This window comes from Medicago sativa, chromosome 3 (genome assembly GCF_051527215.1).
Source record: "Medicago sativa cultivar Bolivia chromosome 3, Bolivia_mono, whole genome shotgun sequence".
Classification (NCBI taxonomy): domain Eukaryota; kingdom Viridiplantae; phylum Streptophyta; class Magnoliopsida; order Fabales; family Fabaceae; genus Medicago; species Medicago sativa.
The window spans coordinates 50,574,993-50,590,872 of record NC_140751.1 but is presented as its reverse complement, the minus strand read 5'-3'; the positions used below and the strand labels follow the sequence as shown (position 1 = coordinate 50,590,872).

At 34.1% G+C, this 15,880-nt stretch overlaps 1 protein-coding gene and 1 pseudogene across 1 annotated transcript; both read right to left on the bottom strand.

Annotated features, from left to right (window-relative positions):
• Positions 1-1,395: 1,395 nt before the first annotated feature.
• Positions 1,396-7,322, bottom strand: LOC146938055 (uncharacterized). The gene is made up of 3 exons (XM_085749575.1): positions 7,316-7,322; positions 6,811-7,158; positions 1,396-1,640 (listed from the first exon to the last, which is right to left on the bottom strand). Exons 1-3 carry the CDS (start codon positions 7,320-7,322, stop codon positions 1,489-1,491), a joined length of 507 nt encoding a protein of 168 aa, XP_085605701.1. The 3' UTR covers positions 1,396-1,488.
• Positions 7,323-7,364: 42 nt separating this feature from the next.
• Positions 7,365-15,604, bottom strand: LOC146938054 (uncharacterized; annotated as a pseudogene).
• Between the last annotated feature and the right edge of the window lie 276 nt (positions 15,605-15,880).

Here is a 15,880-nt window from a genome sequence, read left to right as displayed (position 1 = left end):
TGTTTATGTTTCGGAGGCTAGCATTAGAGTTTCTTACGGTAGAGTGTACTACAGTTGTTGCTTCTGTTGCAAGTTATCGAGGCAGATACCAACCAGCTAGCTACTTGAAGTCGGTTATCTGAAATTGTACTTAGTTAAGAATTTACAAGTCAGTTAGAAGTTAATTGCAGTTATTTAGAAGTTAGAACCTAATTCACAAGTTTTACTATATAAGAATGTGTCGTTGTGCCTCATTATGACTTGAACTGAAATAATATAATCATATAGTTTTCTCTCACTTTACTTCTCTTTCTCTGTTCATCATCTAAATTCAATTCTTTTATTAACTAAGATTATGATAAGGTATTATAAACGGCACTGATTTGTATTAGGAGAATTTTTCCGATTATATATAATACGGAGGTTGAAAGTTGGTAAGGATCTCCTACCAGGACCTTATAAGTTGTTCTGTTTGGCTGACTTTTTGACAGTTTGTCTCTTTGTTCATTTCTTGCTTATAGCTAGACTTCTGACTATGTATTGTTATGTACTCTATTTTGAATATTTCTGTATCTCTTTCTTCTCTAGGTATATTTTGTTCTGAGAGAGCTACATGAATTTTAATAATAGAAGAAGTTCATGTAGTATCTTTCTAGTAACTTACATATTTTAAGGATTACTAGTATCTTCTCTAGATTATACTCTTCATATCTCAAAATCAATATATTAACTGAATTTCATATTGCCATGATCTGCATAATAGCCTCAACTTCAGTCCTTTCACATTTATTCACATACTATACTAGTAATAATTTCCAATGAAAGCTATTATATAGCACATTTGTACAAGAAACAAAGGCACTGTTCCTGAACAACAGACTTCCATATGCATAATGAGCTGGCAAATAATTTCTTCAGGTTACATATGTTTCGCTTAAATAGACTATATTGGAGTTATATTTTGATTTTCTTCCCACAATTTGAAGAATTGAGAATTTTTGTTGTGGCTGCTCCATAGATATAAAAGCTTCATTATATATCAATCATGATGAAATCAGGAGAGTTATGCTTCATTTCAGCTAGAAGACTCAAATATTTATATACAGAGATTGGTTTTAATTCCAAAATTGCCAAGATTATATTCAATTCATGATTAAAAAAAATTCATATAATTCATTATATATGCTTTATCACAATAACAAAGTTTACGCACCAGATTTTCGCACTTCATTATATTGCAAAATATGTGTTAGTCTTTTTTTTTTTTTTTGAGGGAAAAGATTCAAAGTAAAACCACTAAACATTTACCTCAAATATTGAAAGTCATAGAGTAAATAGTATCCTGATTCTCAAACTCGCCAAACATGTATAATACTAATATAACATGAAGAATCATATTAACTCTCAATTTACATCTTCATAATCCACTTCTAACATTGATTAAATGGAACAACACGCATATACTATAACTGATAGAGAAAAAATCAATAGACTAGTAGAGTCAATTGTTCAGCATGAAGCGAACGAAGCAGAATCAACAATCGACGCAGAAGAGTTAAAAGATTGAATACTGCTCCTCTTACGCCTTGGCACCAATTTTGTAGCTTCTAGCTTATGCTTAAAAGTTTCAGGAATGAGACAATGGCTTTGTGACTGCAACTGTAACGCCCACTTTTTTTAATTATTTGATTTATTCTTTGTTACTTGATTTATTTGGTTTATTTATTGAGCCTAGAAATATATTTATATATATTTATATGAATTATGTGATGAGATGTGAATATTGATATGACTTATATGTTTATATGAACTATGTGATGTGATGTGTATATTTATATGATTTTATATGATTTATATGATGTGGTGTGATTTTATGTGATTATATATGTGATGTGAATTTAGAATATATTTATATGATTTATGTGTTCTGAATAATTATGTAATGTGAGTCTGGAAATATATTTATATTTATGTGATGTATTTATGTGAATATATGTTATTCGGTGTATAATATACTTGTTATTTTGTGTGAAAATATATATATATTATTTGGTTTATTATTTATTAGACTATATTTAGTAGGTAATTATAATTATTAGAAAGAGTAAATAGAATAGTTGGAGGGTTATAAATATGAGAGACTAGGTTGGAATAGCTATTACGTAGAAACAGTTTTGTGAGAAGAGTAGCCACCAAAAAGAAGAGAGAAAGCAATTTCCGTTTTTCTGAAACCTGCCTCAGTAAAACAATGATATCTCACTCGTTAACCGTTGGATCGTGACGATTTTTGGACACAGCATTCACAACACCTGGGTCTACCTTTTCACCGTTCGGATCGTCGAAACAAGGTCTGAGTTGAGAGAAAACTATCGCGCACTGAAGCAGTATTTTTGGGTGTTTTCATCACTTTGTTTTTCGCAAGCTTTGTTCATCTGAATTAAGGTAAGGGTGAGACTAATTTTCAATATTATTAAGGGTATAATTCTATGGGATGAATTTAGCATGATTAGGTTAAGTTTTGGTGAGAATTGAGAATTAGGTTTAGGATCAATTTTGATGAATAAATCAAGAACAGATGTTAGATTGATGCAAAATTAGTATACAGACCTTAGATATGACTTAAGATGATAATTAGATGCTATTTGGATGAAGGAATCATGAATATAGGTGAAAAGTTGTGATTTTTAGGTTTCTGGCCGTACTGACATTCATCGCTCGCACCTGCGAGCAAGAACACTCGCATCTGCGAGTTAGAACCCAGAACTCGCAACTGCGAGCAATGCAACTCGCAACTGCGAGTGACCTGTGAGCTCGCAACTGCGAGCAGAATAACTCGCCACTGCGAGTAAATACGTAGGCACCCAGAATGTACACTTTGCTCGCCATTGCGAGTGAAGTTACTCGCCACTGCGAGTTAGGCTGTTAGTTGCCCAAAATTGTCCCGATGCGATCCTTTCGCACGTGTAGTCTTGAGATGACCTTAGAAGTAAGTTAGAGAGCTGTTTAGGATGCTTTCATAAGCTCCAGAAGTCTGTTATGGTGACTGAAAATTAGAAGTGTTGCTGCATGAATGCTATAATGATGTTTTATGATATTTATATTGATGTAATTAATTCCTTATGTGAATGTTAACACATTCAAGCGTTGTTAATTGTTGTATGTTGCTGCTGTTTTCTGTTGTCGACTGTTAGTGTCTTGAGGTTGCATGAGTCGGTCTATGTTGTTGGAATTTAAGAAGTTGTCCATGATTATGAGTCGTATGAGTTGTACACGTCGTTGTCTAAGTTGTTGGAAGTTGAGTCCATTGCATACTCATATAAGTTGGTTGAGGGCTTGATGCCCTGGAATGCTTAGTCATTCACATGATTGGTGAGGGCTTGATGCCCTGGAGCTTTTTATGTTGGGGGCTTGATGCCCTGAAGAGCCTAATTACGCTCATATAAGTTGGTTGGGAGCTTGATGCTCTGTATTGGTACCAAATGCATTTGCATATCAAGAGGTTCATGATGTTTAAGTGGTCAAGATGTTGTCGAGTTGATAGAGTTGCATGGTCAAGGATGAGTTGTGTCGTCAAGTTGAGTGTTAAGTTGATTATGATTTGTGATGAGAATTAGTACGTAATGGTATTGATGATTGTATTTGTTATGTAATGAAAAATTATGCTAATTGTTAATTGTTGATATGTTATTAATGTTTAAGTTGTTAAATGCATTTTATTGGATTATATGCTTAATGTATTGATTATGAAATCTCACCCCTTCTGCGTATATGTTGCCTCGACCGTGGGTAATGTGCAGGTAATAAAGATTAGAGGCGTTCATGAGTGGACTCTTTGTTGGTGTCTAGGTGCTCTGATACGTAACGGGATGGGGGCTTGCTTTTACTTCAATTCCTTACGTGTCTCTTTTATGAACTAATTTATGAGATTTTCCAATAAGGCCTGCATGCCAAGACTTTTAGATGTTGAACTATTTTCCGCTGCAACAATTTTAAGATTTTCATGATGTTGAATTTGAAGGATAATTATTATTATCCGTTTTATGATTTAAAGGAGTATGTGACATTCCGTTTGTGATTTAAATACTCTGATTTATGATGAAATTTTCAAGTTGGGAAAACGGGGTGTTACAATTGGTATCAGAGCAGGTCGGTCCGTCCGGCCAAGTAGTAGAGTCGTGTCAAGCAACGTAGTGTTGTGTAATAATTTTACATTGTCTTTTGTTGTTCTAACTTGTTGTTTGATTGTATGTTGTTTAAAATTGTTGTTTGTTGTATAGACTAATCCAGAGTTGTTTGCAGGATGTTTAATTTTCGAGGACGAAAATTCTTTAAGTGGGGGAGAGTTGTAACGCCCACTTTTTTTAATTATTTGATTTATTCTTTGTTACTTGATTTATTTGGTTTATTTATTGAGCCTAGAAATATATTTATATATATTTATATGAATTATGTGATGAGATGTGAATATTGATATGACTTATATGTTTATATGAACTATGTGATGTGATGTGTATATTTATATGATTTTATATGATTTATATGATGTGGTGTGATTTTATGTGATTATATATGTGATGTGAATTTAGAATATATTTATATGATTTATGTGTTCTGAATAATTATGTAATGTGAGTCTGGAAATATATTTATATTTATGTGATGTATTTATGTGAATATATGTTATTCGGTGTATAATATACTTGTTATTTTGTGTGAAAATATATATATATTATTTGGTTTATTATTTATTAGACTATATTTAGTAGGTAATTATAATTATTAGAAAGAGTAAATAGAATAGTTGGAGGGTTATAAATATGAGAGACTAGGTTGGAATAGCTATTACGTAGAAACAGTTTTGTGAGAAGAGTAGCCACCAAAAAGAAGAGAGAAAGCAATTTCCGTTTTTCTGAAACCTGCCTCAGTAAAACAATGATATCTCACTCGTTAACCGTTGGATCGTGACGATTTTTGGACACAGCATTCACAACACCTGGGTCTACCTTTTCACCGTTCGGATCGTCGAAACAAGGTCTGAGTTGAGAGAAAACTATCGCGCACTGAAGCAGTATTTTTGGGTGTTTTCATCACTTTGTTTTTCGCAAGCTTTGTTCATCTGAATTAAGGTAAGGGTGAGACTAATTTTCAATATTATTAAGGGTATAATTCTATGGGATGAATTTAGCATGATTAGGTTAAGTTTTGGTGAGAATTGAGAATTAGGTTTAGGATCAATTTTGATGAATAAATCAAGAACAGATGTTAGATTGATGCAAAATTAGTATACAGACCTTAGATATGACTTAAGATGATAATTAGATGCTATTTGGATGAAGGAATCATGAATATAGGTGAAAAGTTGTGATTTTTAGGTTTCTGGCCGTACTGACATTCATCGCTCGCACCTGCGAGCAAGAACACTCGCATCTGCGAGTTAGAACCCAGAACTCGCAACTGCGAGCAATGCAACTCGCAACTGCGAGTGACCTGTGAGCTCGCAACTGCGAGCAGAATAACTCGCCACTGCGAGTAAATACGTAGGCACCCAGAATGTACACTTTGCTCGCCATTGCGAGTGAAGTTACTCGCCACTGCGAGTTAGGCTGTTAGTTGCCCAAAATTGTCCCGATGCGATCCTTTCGCACGTGTAGTCTTGAGATGACCTTAGAAGTAAGTTAGAGAGCTGTTTAGGATGCTTTCATAAGCTCCAGAAGTCTGTTATGGTGACTGAAAATTAGAAGTGTTGCTGCATGAATGCTATAATGATGTTTTATGATATTTATATTGATGTAATTAATTCCTTATGTGAATGTTAACACATTCAAGCGTTGTTAATTGTTGTATGTTGCTGCTGTTTTCTGTTGTCGACTGTTAGTGTCTTGAGGTTGCATGAGTCGGTCTATGTTGTTGGAATTTAAGAAGTTGTCCATGATTATGAGTCGTATGAGTTGTACACGTCGTTGTCTAAGTTGTTGGAAGTTGAGTCCATTGCATACTCATATAAGTTGGTTGAGGGCTTGATGCCCTGGAATGCTTAGTCATTCACATGATTGGTGAGGGCTTGATGCCCTGGAGCTTTTTATGTTGGGGGCTTGATGCCCTGAAGAGCCTAATTACGCTCATATAAGTTGGTTGGGAGCTTGATGCTCTGTATTGGTACCAAATGCATTTGCATATCAAGAGGTTCATGATGTTTAAGTGGTCAAGATGTTGTCGAGTTGATAGAGTTGCATGGTCAAGGATGAGTTGTGTCGTCAAGTTGAGTGTTAAGTTGATTATGATTTGTGATGAGAATTAGTAATGGTATTGATGATTGTATTTGTTATGTAATGAAAAATTATGCTAATTGTTAATTGTTGATATGTTATTAATGTTTAAGTTGTTAAATGCATTTTATTGGATTATATGCTTAATGTATTGATTATGAAATCTCACCCCTTCTGCGTATATGTTGCCTCGACCGTGGGTAATGTGCAGGTAATAAAGATTAGAGGCGTTCATGAGTGGACTCTTTGTTGGTGTCTAGGTGCTCTGATACGTAACGGGATGGGGGCTTGCTTTTACTTCAATTCCTTACGTGTCTCTTTTATGAACTAATTTATGAGATTTTCCAATAAGGCCTGCATGCCAAGACTTTTAGATGTTGAACTATTTTCCGCTGCAACAATTTTAAGATTTTCATGATGTTGAATTTGAAGGATAATTATTATTATCCGTTTTATGATTTAAAGGAGTATGTGACATTCCGTTTGTGATTTAAATACTCTGATTTATGATGAAATTTTCAAGTTGGGAAAACGGGGTGTTACAGCAACTGATTTGCGACTGTATGATTCTGATCCACTGAAGCAGGAAACGATCTCCGGTCCTCGCAGCAACAGAATTTCTGGATAGAAGTGACACAACACTCTTGCCAGTTGAGATCACTGAGATCTGCAACAGCTTCCTCCACCGTCAGCACAGCTAACACGTCCACAGCATCAGTCAACACTTTCTTAGGAGCATGGTGAATTTTCTTGAAGCCGTGAATACGAATGACCTGATTGAGTTGATTCAGGGTGAGATCAACGGTGTGACAAGAATGAAGAAGATGAATGTAATCTTCGAGACAGAGCTTTGCTGAACGTTTCTTCGAGGAGATTGCATGTGGTACCATTGCCATTCCTGTTGAGAATTCTTCTGCCGTTGAAATTTCAGTTTCAAACTCAATATGTGTTAGTCATGCCAATACTACTTAAGATAAATAAGACAAGCATAAAAATATATCATAACTCATAAAAGCTAGTATCACTTTCTCTTTCATTTGTTATCAACAAAATAAAGGGTATGGAAAGACCATCCATTACTGTCATGAGTTTAACAAAGTTTAAAAACTAAATAGAGTTTTAAGAAGATGATGGTGGTGATTATTGTGATTCCTTGGAACACTAGTGAGTAGTTGCCTCAACTCTTGATCCCTCTTCTCCCTCAAATCCATTATCTGTAAGATCTCTTCCTGTTATCTTGCTACATGCTCTAGTTCCTCTTCTAACAAAACATCAACTTCATCTTCACTTTCTTCAACTGTTTCTTTAGCTTTTGCTTGAGCTGCCATATCAGAGGGATACTGAAGATCCTGCTGCACAACAGTTACTTTGTTAGACAAAGCGACTTTGTTTCTAATAGCATTAGCTTTTGTTTTTACCTTGACTCTTAGAAAACTTCCTCCTTGCTTCTTTTCTCCCGTTTGCATCAATATTTTCATCAGCTTTCAAACAATTATAAACAGAATTTTCATAACGAACATCAGCTTAAAGATCATCAACTTTCCTGGTTTTAGTTTTTGAACCGGCATCACAAAACTCTCTACGAATGAGATTATCAACAAGACTAGGAGGAAATCGAGGTGGAACACCCGAATCATCGCCGCTTATATGTGTCAAAACACATTGTTTATAAATATGTTATACTACATGATTTTCTTAATTCATATAAGTAATTAGTTAAATGAAAATAACATATGAAAATAATAAATGTGGCAGCTGAAATTGATTAGTCATGTTGAGATACAATGCATAGGCAGGTCAGTTCTTTGTGAAAACTAGATATATATTGATTAGCAAATTTCTATATTAATTAGTCCCATTTCTAAATTACTAGATATGTATTGATGATCTTTTTATAAAAATAATTCTTAACAAATTTACTGTTTTGATTTTATTATTTATCTAAAAACTCTAATTGAGTGACAATATTATAAAGTATGATGAGGGTATGTATGATTACCACACAACTGATTGCATTCATCAATTTTCCTTTTAATTGTGTAGTGAATATTATGGAGCTCAATTTTTTGTCATGGTCAAAATTCCATGAGGTTATGCTGAAATTTTAAAGGGATGATAGGATTTTGGATGAGGAAGCTGTTTGCTACCATGTTGGCTTATCTCTTCATGAAAAGCACAACAGAGTCAGAGACGGCGGCAACACTTAAAATGATCATCATATTGAGGTTTAATTAGACAATGTTGTATGTTTGTGTGACTTTGTTTTAATTTCTCTTTATGCTGAGGATGTAGTATGAGACGTTGTAGCCTTGTAAGGTGTGTGTGTCTTGTGAGTATGTGTTTTACTATCTACAAATCCTAGTAGTAGATAAGTAGATCACTCTCTTGCATTAGAACATAAATAAGGTCTTTGTTTTCTTGAGCTTGCACTTCTCTTCTGCCGCACAATATTCTTCACAGAATCATCACAACCCAATACCGATTGCTTCCACCGCCTTGTATAACGCATGGTAACATCTGCCTCAAATAATCTCCAAAGTGATAGTTGCTTCACCAAATGGAAACACAAATGTATTTGTTTCACAACACCATTTATCAACAACCCCAAATAGTACGTTTTGATCCTTCTTTATTCGACACTTTGTACTCAATATAGCATCAAAGATTTCAGCTTTCTTCTACATTGATGCATACTTGAGTTTAAGTGTATCAACCCAACAAACCCATTTTTTGTGTGGGTTGCGCCACCCGCTGAAACGGATTTTCAAAGGCCACCCCTTTGTTTCATGAACAAAAGATGATAAAATTTGGTTAAACTTAAAAGGTGGTTCATCAATGGATTTTGCAACGGGTTTAAGAAAATGAGCAGTTCTAAAAGTCGGTTCACTGTCACCAACTAATATCTATCATGGTTGTCCGTACATCATGGGTTTGAGACTAAGAAACTTTGATGGGGAATGAGAATGTGATAGATATGGTTGAACAACTTGAAACCGTATACTATTCTTCAAAATCTGAAAACTACACTACCAAGGATGAGCCATTTTTTCTTTATGGGAATATTTTCAACAACTTATGTTTTGGGCAATGTGCACAGAAAGATGCTTTCACTATTCAAACATGGTAAATAGTGATACCACACCTAACCAAACACACCACACGCTCTTTTTGTAATCAAGTATATGATGAAGATGAAGGAAAACAAAAAAGCAACATGGTGAAATAGGAAGTCGCAAGTTCTTCTCAAAATGGACGTGTGGCTTTATTTGCTTGCATCGGATTGTAGCCTCCAGAATGATGAAGATGAAGGCAGTCTTTTAACAACAATTCACAGACGGCATTAACGGAAGAGGGGGTACGTGTCATTTAGAAGCCAAAATAAGGGAGTTAATTGATTAAATAAAAACTAGAGGGGAGGTATGTGTCATTTAACTAAAACTTAAGGGAGGTGGGTGTAATTATCCCTAGTGTTAATTTACTTGTGGGAGAGCTTTGCCACCATTGCGGTTCTACTATGTTCGAGGAATTGATCTTTTACGGTTGCACACAGATATATCTGATTAAAAAAAAACATAATTTAGGACTAAAATATAAGAAGAATATATATGCATATTAATTAGGAATATTAGTTGTTTTTTCCTGATGCTTTTAAAAGTGGAATTTATTCATTTACTTTTAGTCAAAAAAACACATTTTCTTAAACTTTCATTTCTCCTTATGAAATTTATTTAAATATACATTTTTTTTAGAAGTTTCCTAAAAATATTCAGTACAAGTATTTAAAAGCAATAATATCAAATATGTATAATTTTATCTGAATCTAAAAAAACTTAAAGTTCAAACTCAAACGTGAGTGATGACAAAACAAGAAACACAAACGTGTGTTTGAGTAAATATTAAATGACCTCCACAACTGATGACCTCCACAACTGATTTTAAAGGTGACCATGGAAGGTTAGGGACTTTACCCTTCTTTGTATTTTTCTCCAGTTTTTTTTTTTTTTTTTTTGTGGTGGCCGGGGTTCGAACCCCGGACCTTGCATATTTTATGCATTGTCCATACCAACTGAGTTAAGCTCACAAGGACTTTCTCCAGTTTCTTTAATACTAGTAAGAGTAATAACAAAACTTTTACTGCCAAAATCCATTTTCTTCCAAATTCACATACATGGGGTTAAAATCGAGTTTTAACTCAAAAAATCACCCAATTTCATGTTTTTAGTTAAATCACTTGTACTTTCTCAAAAATAGAAGTTAAATCACTTCTTAAATTGAATATGGATAAAAACACAAACACCGCCTCAAATAATCTCCAAAGTGATAGTTGCTTCACCAAATGGAAACACAAATGTATTTGTTTCACAACACCATTTATCAACAACCCCAAATAGTACGTTTTGATCCTTCTTTATTCGACACTTTGTACTCAATATAGCATCAAAGATTTCAGCTTTCTTCTACATTGATGCATACTTGAGTTTAAGTGTATCAACCCAACAAACCCATTTTTTGTGTGGGTTGCGCCACCCGCTGAAACGGATTTTCAAAGGCCACCCCTTTGTTTCATGAACAAAAGATGATAAAATTTGGTTAAACTTAAAAGGTGGTTCATCAATGGATTTTGCAACGGGTTTAAGAAAATGAGCAGTTCTAAAAGTCGGTTCACTGTCACCAACTAATATCTATCATGGTTGTCCGTTCATCATGGGTTTGAGACTAAGAAACTTTGATGGGGAATGAGAATGTGATAGCTATGGTTCAACATTGATGGGAATATTTTCATCAACTTATGTTTTGGGCAATGTGTACAGAAAGATGCTTGTAACTGATTTCTCAAACCAAACATAACAAACAAAGGGGTGTTTTGTCGATTCTTAGGATTCCTGTACTTTGTTTCTATATCCTTTTTTAACTATATTTTGTTATAATAAATCTTTTTGTTATTTTGTTAACAAGGATGAGTTTTTCTTATACACTGTTTTCGAATGGAGACACAATTCAAGCTTAAAAATCTTTGATTATGGTAGGTAGACATTGCATTATATATATACACACAGACACACACATAGGAGTCGAGTTCGAACTTTAGATTTCTCAAATATTCACTTTAAAATGTGAAATTCAAATCATTAAACTACTTAACCAAATAATAATATGTTATATTTCATTGGTGGAACCTAGCTCACATGATGGTTTAAGAAAATTAATCTAGACTCGCACACTAAGATTTTATGAAACAAAGCATCAAATAAAACTAAACAAACACAGACGATAGTTTAAGATAGGCTAAAATATGGTTTTAGTCCCTGCAAATACAACTCGTTTTGGTTTTAGTCCCTGTAAAAAAAAAAAAAAATTTGTCCCTGCAAAATTTTTTGTTTTTAAAAATAGACCCCAGAGGGACTATTTTCAAAATCAAAATATTTTGCAGGGACCTTTTTAAAAAATCAAATATTTTGCAGGGACCAAAAACTACAAAATGGGTTCAGTCATCATGTGCCACGTATGCAAATCATCACAAAAGTAGGGTCAGGGACTATTTTCAAAAACAAAATATTTTGCAGGGACCAAAAACAATTTTTTTTTTTTACAGGAACTAAAATCAAAACGAGGCATATTTGCATGGACTAAAACCATATTTTAGCCTTTAAGATATGTAGTTATTTTTATATCAAAACCTTTTTTTAGAAAATATAAAACAAAATTGAAGAAAAAAAATTAATAATCACAATTGATATGCATATATATTTGCTTATATTTAACATTATATATTAAACTCTAAAATTTGCTCCTATATTTATTTAGTGATTTTTTTTTTTTTTGACAAACTTTAGTGATGTAACATAATATAGCTGTTAGAATTTAGAAATCTTGCTGTCAGATAAGATTTAATTATTGTTGTATTAAAATCTAGGTTGCACCTAACTCAGTTTGGGTGTAGCCATTGATTTTTAATTAACTGATGGGATGGATGAGATTGTATGTATTGTATTGTAATAAATTTGCAGGTACTGTACGTGGCAGTGTTGAACCAAAATTGACAACTGCACAAAAGTATTCTATCTGAGACAAAAAGGAAACTGTGTAGTGTGTACAATACGGGAAATACTTCAGTGACTTAGAAATGGTGCCATTGGTGCCATAGCAGAGATCCTGACCATTGATGTGTGTGGGTCCGCGTGGGGATGTGTGTGTGATGTGTGTGTGTGGTGGAGATGGAATTGGATGGTGCCATTGGTGCCATTAATGACACCAAAGTGGAACCCGTACAATACTCAAATTTTTCCTTTTTACTAAATGTAGTAATTTTCCCAACAAGACAAAAGCAACCTTAAAATGTTTACGGAACCACTAGGTTTTTCCTAAATATAGACTTCATTTGAAATAATATGATCAATTCGTTTCAAATATTACGCAAGTGAACAAATATTACGTTACCGCAGAAGCTTAGAATTGGAGCTTTTAAAAATTGCAGTGAATGCCATTCCAGATGTGTTTCTCATTTCTGTCGTGCAACCAAACACAGGCTATTAAGCAAGTGAACAAAAGATTAAGCTATCAGTGAAATATTTGTATTTTGACAAATATTATTACTGGGTTTATTATAATGTTTTGGTAAACAAGTAATAATAAAATAAAAAGAAGGCCAAATTAAGAAATTGCATAAGAGTGATAATTTAGTGAATTATATCATTTTTAATCCATATATACTATACCTGTCAAAAAAATATGTTTCATTTACACCAGGTAAAGGAAGTAGAAGTTATTCAACAATCAATAAGCACTGCTTAAGTTCTGCTAGTCCACTAATAAGACATTGGAATACTTTCTGATGCACAAATTCTTCGCTAATACCAATCCATAATTTGTTTCTTCTAAAATCTTTTAATCAACAACAGATAAAAGTGATAAACATAACAAAATAAGTAGCTTCATTAACTCTGATATTCCATGATCTACAAAATAGCAACAAGTTCAGTACCTTCATACAAATCACCTACTATTAATTACTTCAAATGAAAGCAACCATCACATGCTGCAGAAGGGAAAAGGGACTACTAGCAATCAAAATTAGTAATATGAAGTTTCAACCTTTTGGCCAAATCTTGCTTCTTTAAGCTTAGTGAACACTTTATCAAGCTTCTCAATCCTGTTTTCAAGATCAAATTCCATGTATACTCTAAAAGGATCAACACATTCCCCGCTGATGTCATGGACATCATTTCCATCACAAAATGGATTCTTGATTTCATCTTCATCCCCACATCCAGCTATTTCACAATCCACATTTGATGATATAAAATCACCAAATTCAGAATTAGACGAAGATACTTTGTTTCTTATACCAGAGCTTTTGCTTTCACCTTGAGTCTCAGATAAGCACACTCGGTCACTACACATCCTTTCGTTTTTGCTCTCAATTGCATCTTTAAATCCATCCTCCAAAACCCCTATCGAAACTTCAATGTTATCTTTTGAAACTGGCCCTTTCACCGGTATTATCTTTTCATAATCTGCTGAAGGAGTTGAACAACATTTGTTCAATAAATGATTAGATCCATTGACTTTGCCACCACATTTGCACTCATTCAACACAGGCTTACAAACCTCAACATCAGCAACAAAATTTTCACAAGGAACATCAGCTTGAAAATCATCGACCTTCCTAGTTTTAGCTTTTGAACAACCATCACTGAAGTTTCCAAAATTAAGTGTGTCAACAAGATTGAAAGGAAATCCAGGTGGAACACCAACATCATTACCACTTCTGTTAGCTATTCCTACACAATGTCTTTTTTTTCTTGAACTTGCACTTCTCTTTCGACACACAACTTTCTTAACAAAATCATTGCAACCCAATACCGAGTGCGTCCACCACTTTGCATAACGTACGGTAACATCAGCCTCAAAAAGCCTCGGTGGAAAATACAAGCGTTTATCATGGATGGGTCTGCAATAGTTTTCCCAAGCAATGCCTTTAGTCTCGTTTAACCTCGGCACATAACTTGGAACATCTTGATCCATTCCGAATTGCAAAGAGACTCTATGTGGGAGATATTGCTCTATAGACTCAAATCCAACTAGCTCAGAAACTCTCAAACATGTAACAAATGAAAGCATTTCTTTATCCGAATTTTTCCCATACAGTACCCAAATTCCATCATTTGGATAAAACATTCCATACTTATGAGCATATCTAGCATATGGACGCCAAAGAAAATCATCCATAGCCGAGTCTAATGCCAACCTAACATTGTCAATTTTCAAGGCCTGAACCTTATGCCATTTAAACAATAAAGGATCCCCATGGTTGGTCAACATGGTTTGAGGTTGTGGTTGCAAATTTTTGAACCTCTCCCACACCCAAATTTGAACCAAATAAAAGGGTGATTGAAGAGTAACTTCTAAAGGAAATATATCACCACCAGCATGATATTTTGACAAATCAGTGATTGTTTTCTTAAACAAACTTAAATCCTTATAAATGCTAGCCAAAACAGCTGGTGCCAAAGCAATAGGATTCCCTCTAGCAAGATGAATAGCAATCGGAAACAAATAACTTTTGACCAAATCTTTATGAGGAAAAACAAAAAGTGACAACCAAGCAGCAAGAAATGCTTCATGCTCAATTTCGCTACCTTTATCAATGAAAATATCCATCCAAATTATTGTGTAAGCTTTACCTGATTTGGTCTTATAAAGTGTCTGTCTTGCAATGATGAGCTTTTCTTCAATCTCTTTCATTTCTTGGTCTTCAAGTGAGATGAAAACAGGATCACCAATGAGAGGGTAACCCCCCAAAACCATGACATCCTCCAAGGTTATTGTTGCCTCACCAAATGGAAACACAAATGTATTTGTCTCAGAACACCATTTGTCAACAATCCCAAATAGCAAGTTATAATTTTTATGAATGATGCATTTAGTACTCATAATAGCATCAAAGATTCCAACTTTCTTCCACACAGATTCATACTTTTGTTTAAGTTTATCAACCCAACAAACCCATTTCTTTTGTGTGTGGCGCCAGCCAGTGAAGTTGATTTTCAAAGGAAGCTCCTTTGGTTCAAAAACAGAAGAAGATGAAAATGGGTTAAGCTGAAAAGCTGGTTCATCAATGGAGTTTGAGATGGGTTTAAGAAAATGAGCAGTTCTGAGTGTTGGATCACTGTCACCAGCAGGTGAAAGCATCAAATCTTCCCTCACCTCCATAATAGTATCTTCCATTGATTTTTGCTTCATTGAGTTCTGAGTATTCTTGAAAAAGCTCAAGTTTTTGGTGAGAAACTAAGATGGGTTTGAAACTATTCTTCAGAGAGAAACTAAGATGGGGTCTTTAGTTGAAATTTACAAGGATGACAGTGCCAAAGACATTAGCATGTTTTAGGAAACTTGACAGGACCACCCTTACACAAGAAGGGTGGATGTGTGAAATCCCCACACTACCCTTTTCCTGCATCTAATCTAAAATGTTAGTAAGAGGCTATTTTGTATTTTCGTTTCTTACGTATTTATTTTGTTTATTTATCTTTTTATATAGATAAAGGGAATCACAATAACGGGGCAAATAGTAATTTTTGTCATCAAGGTATAACAAGTAGTTACAATAATATTCAAACATGTCAAAATTTCAA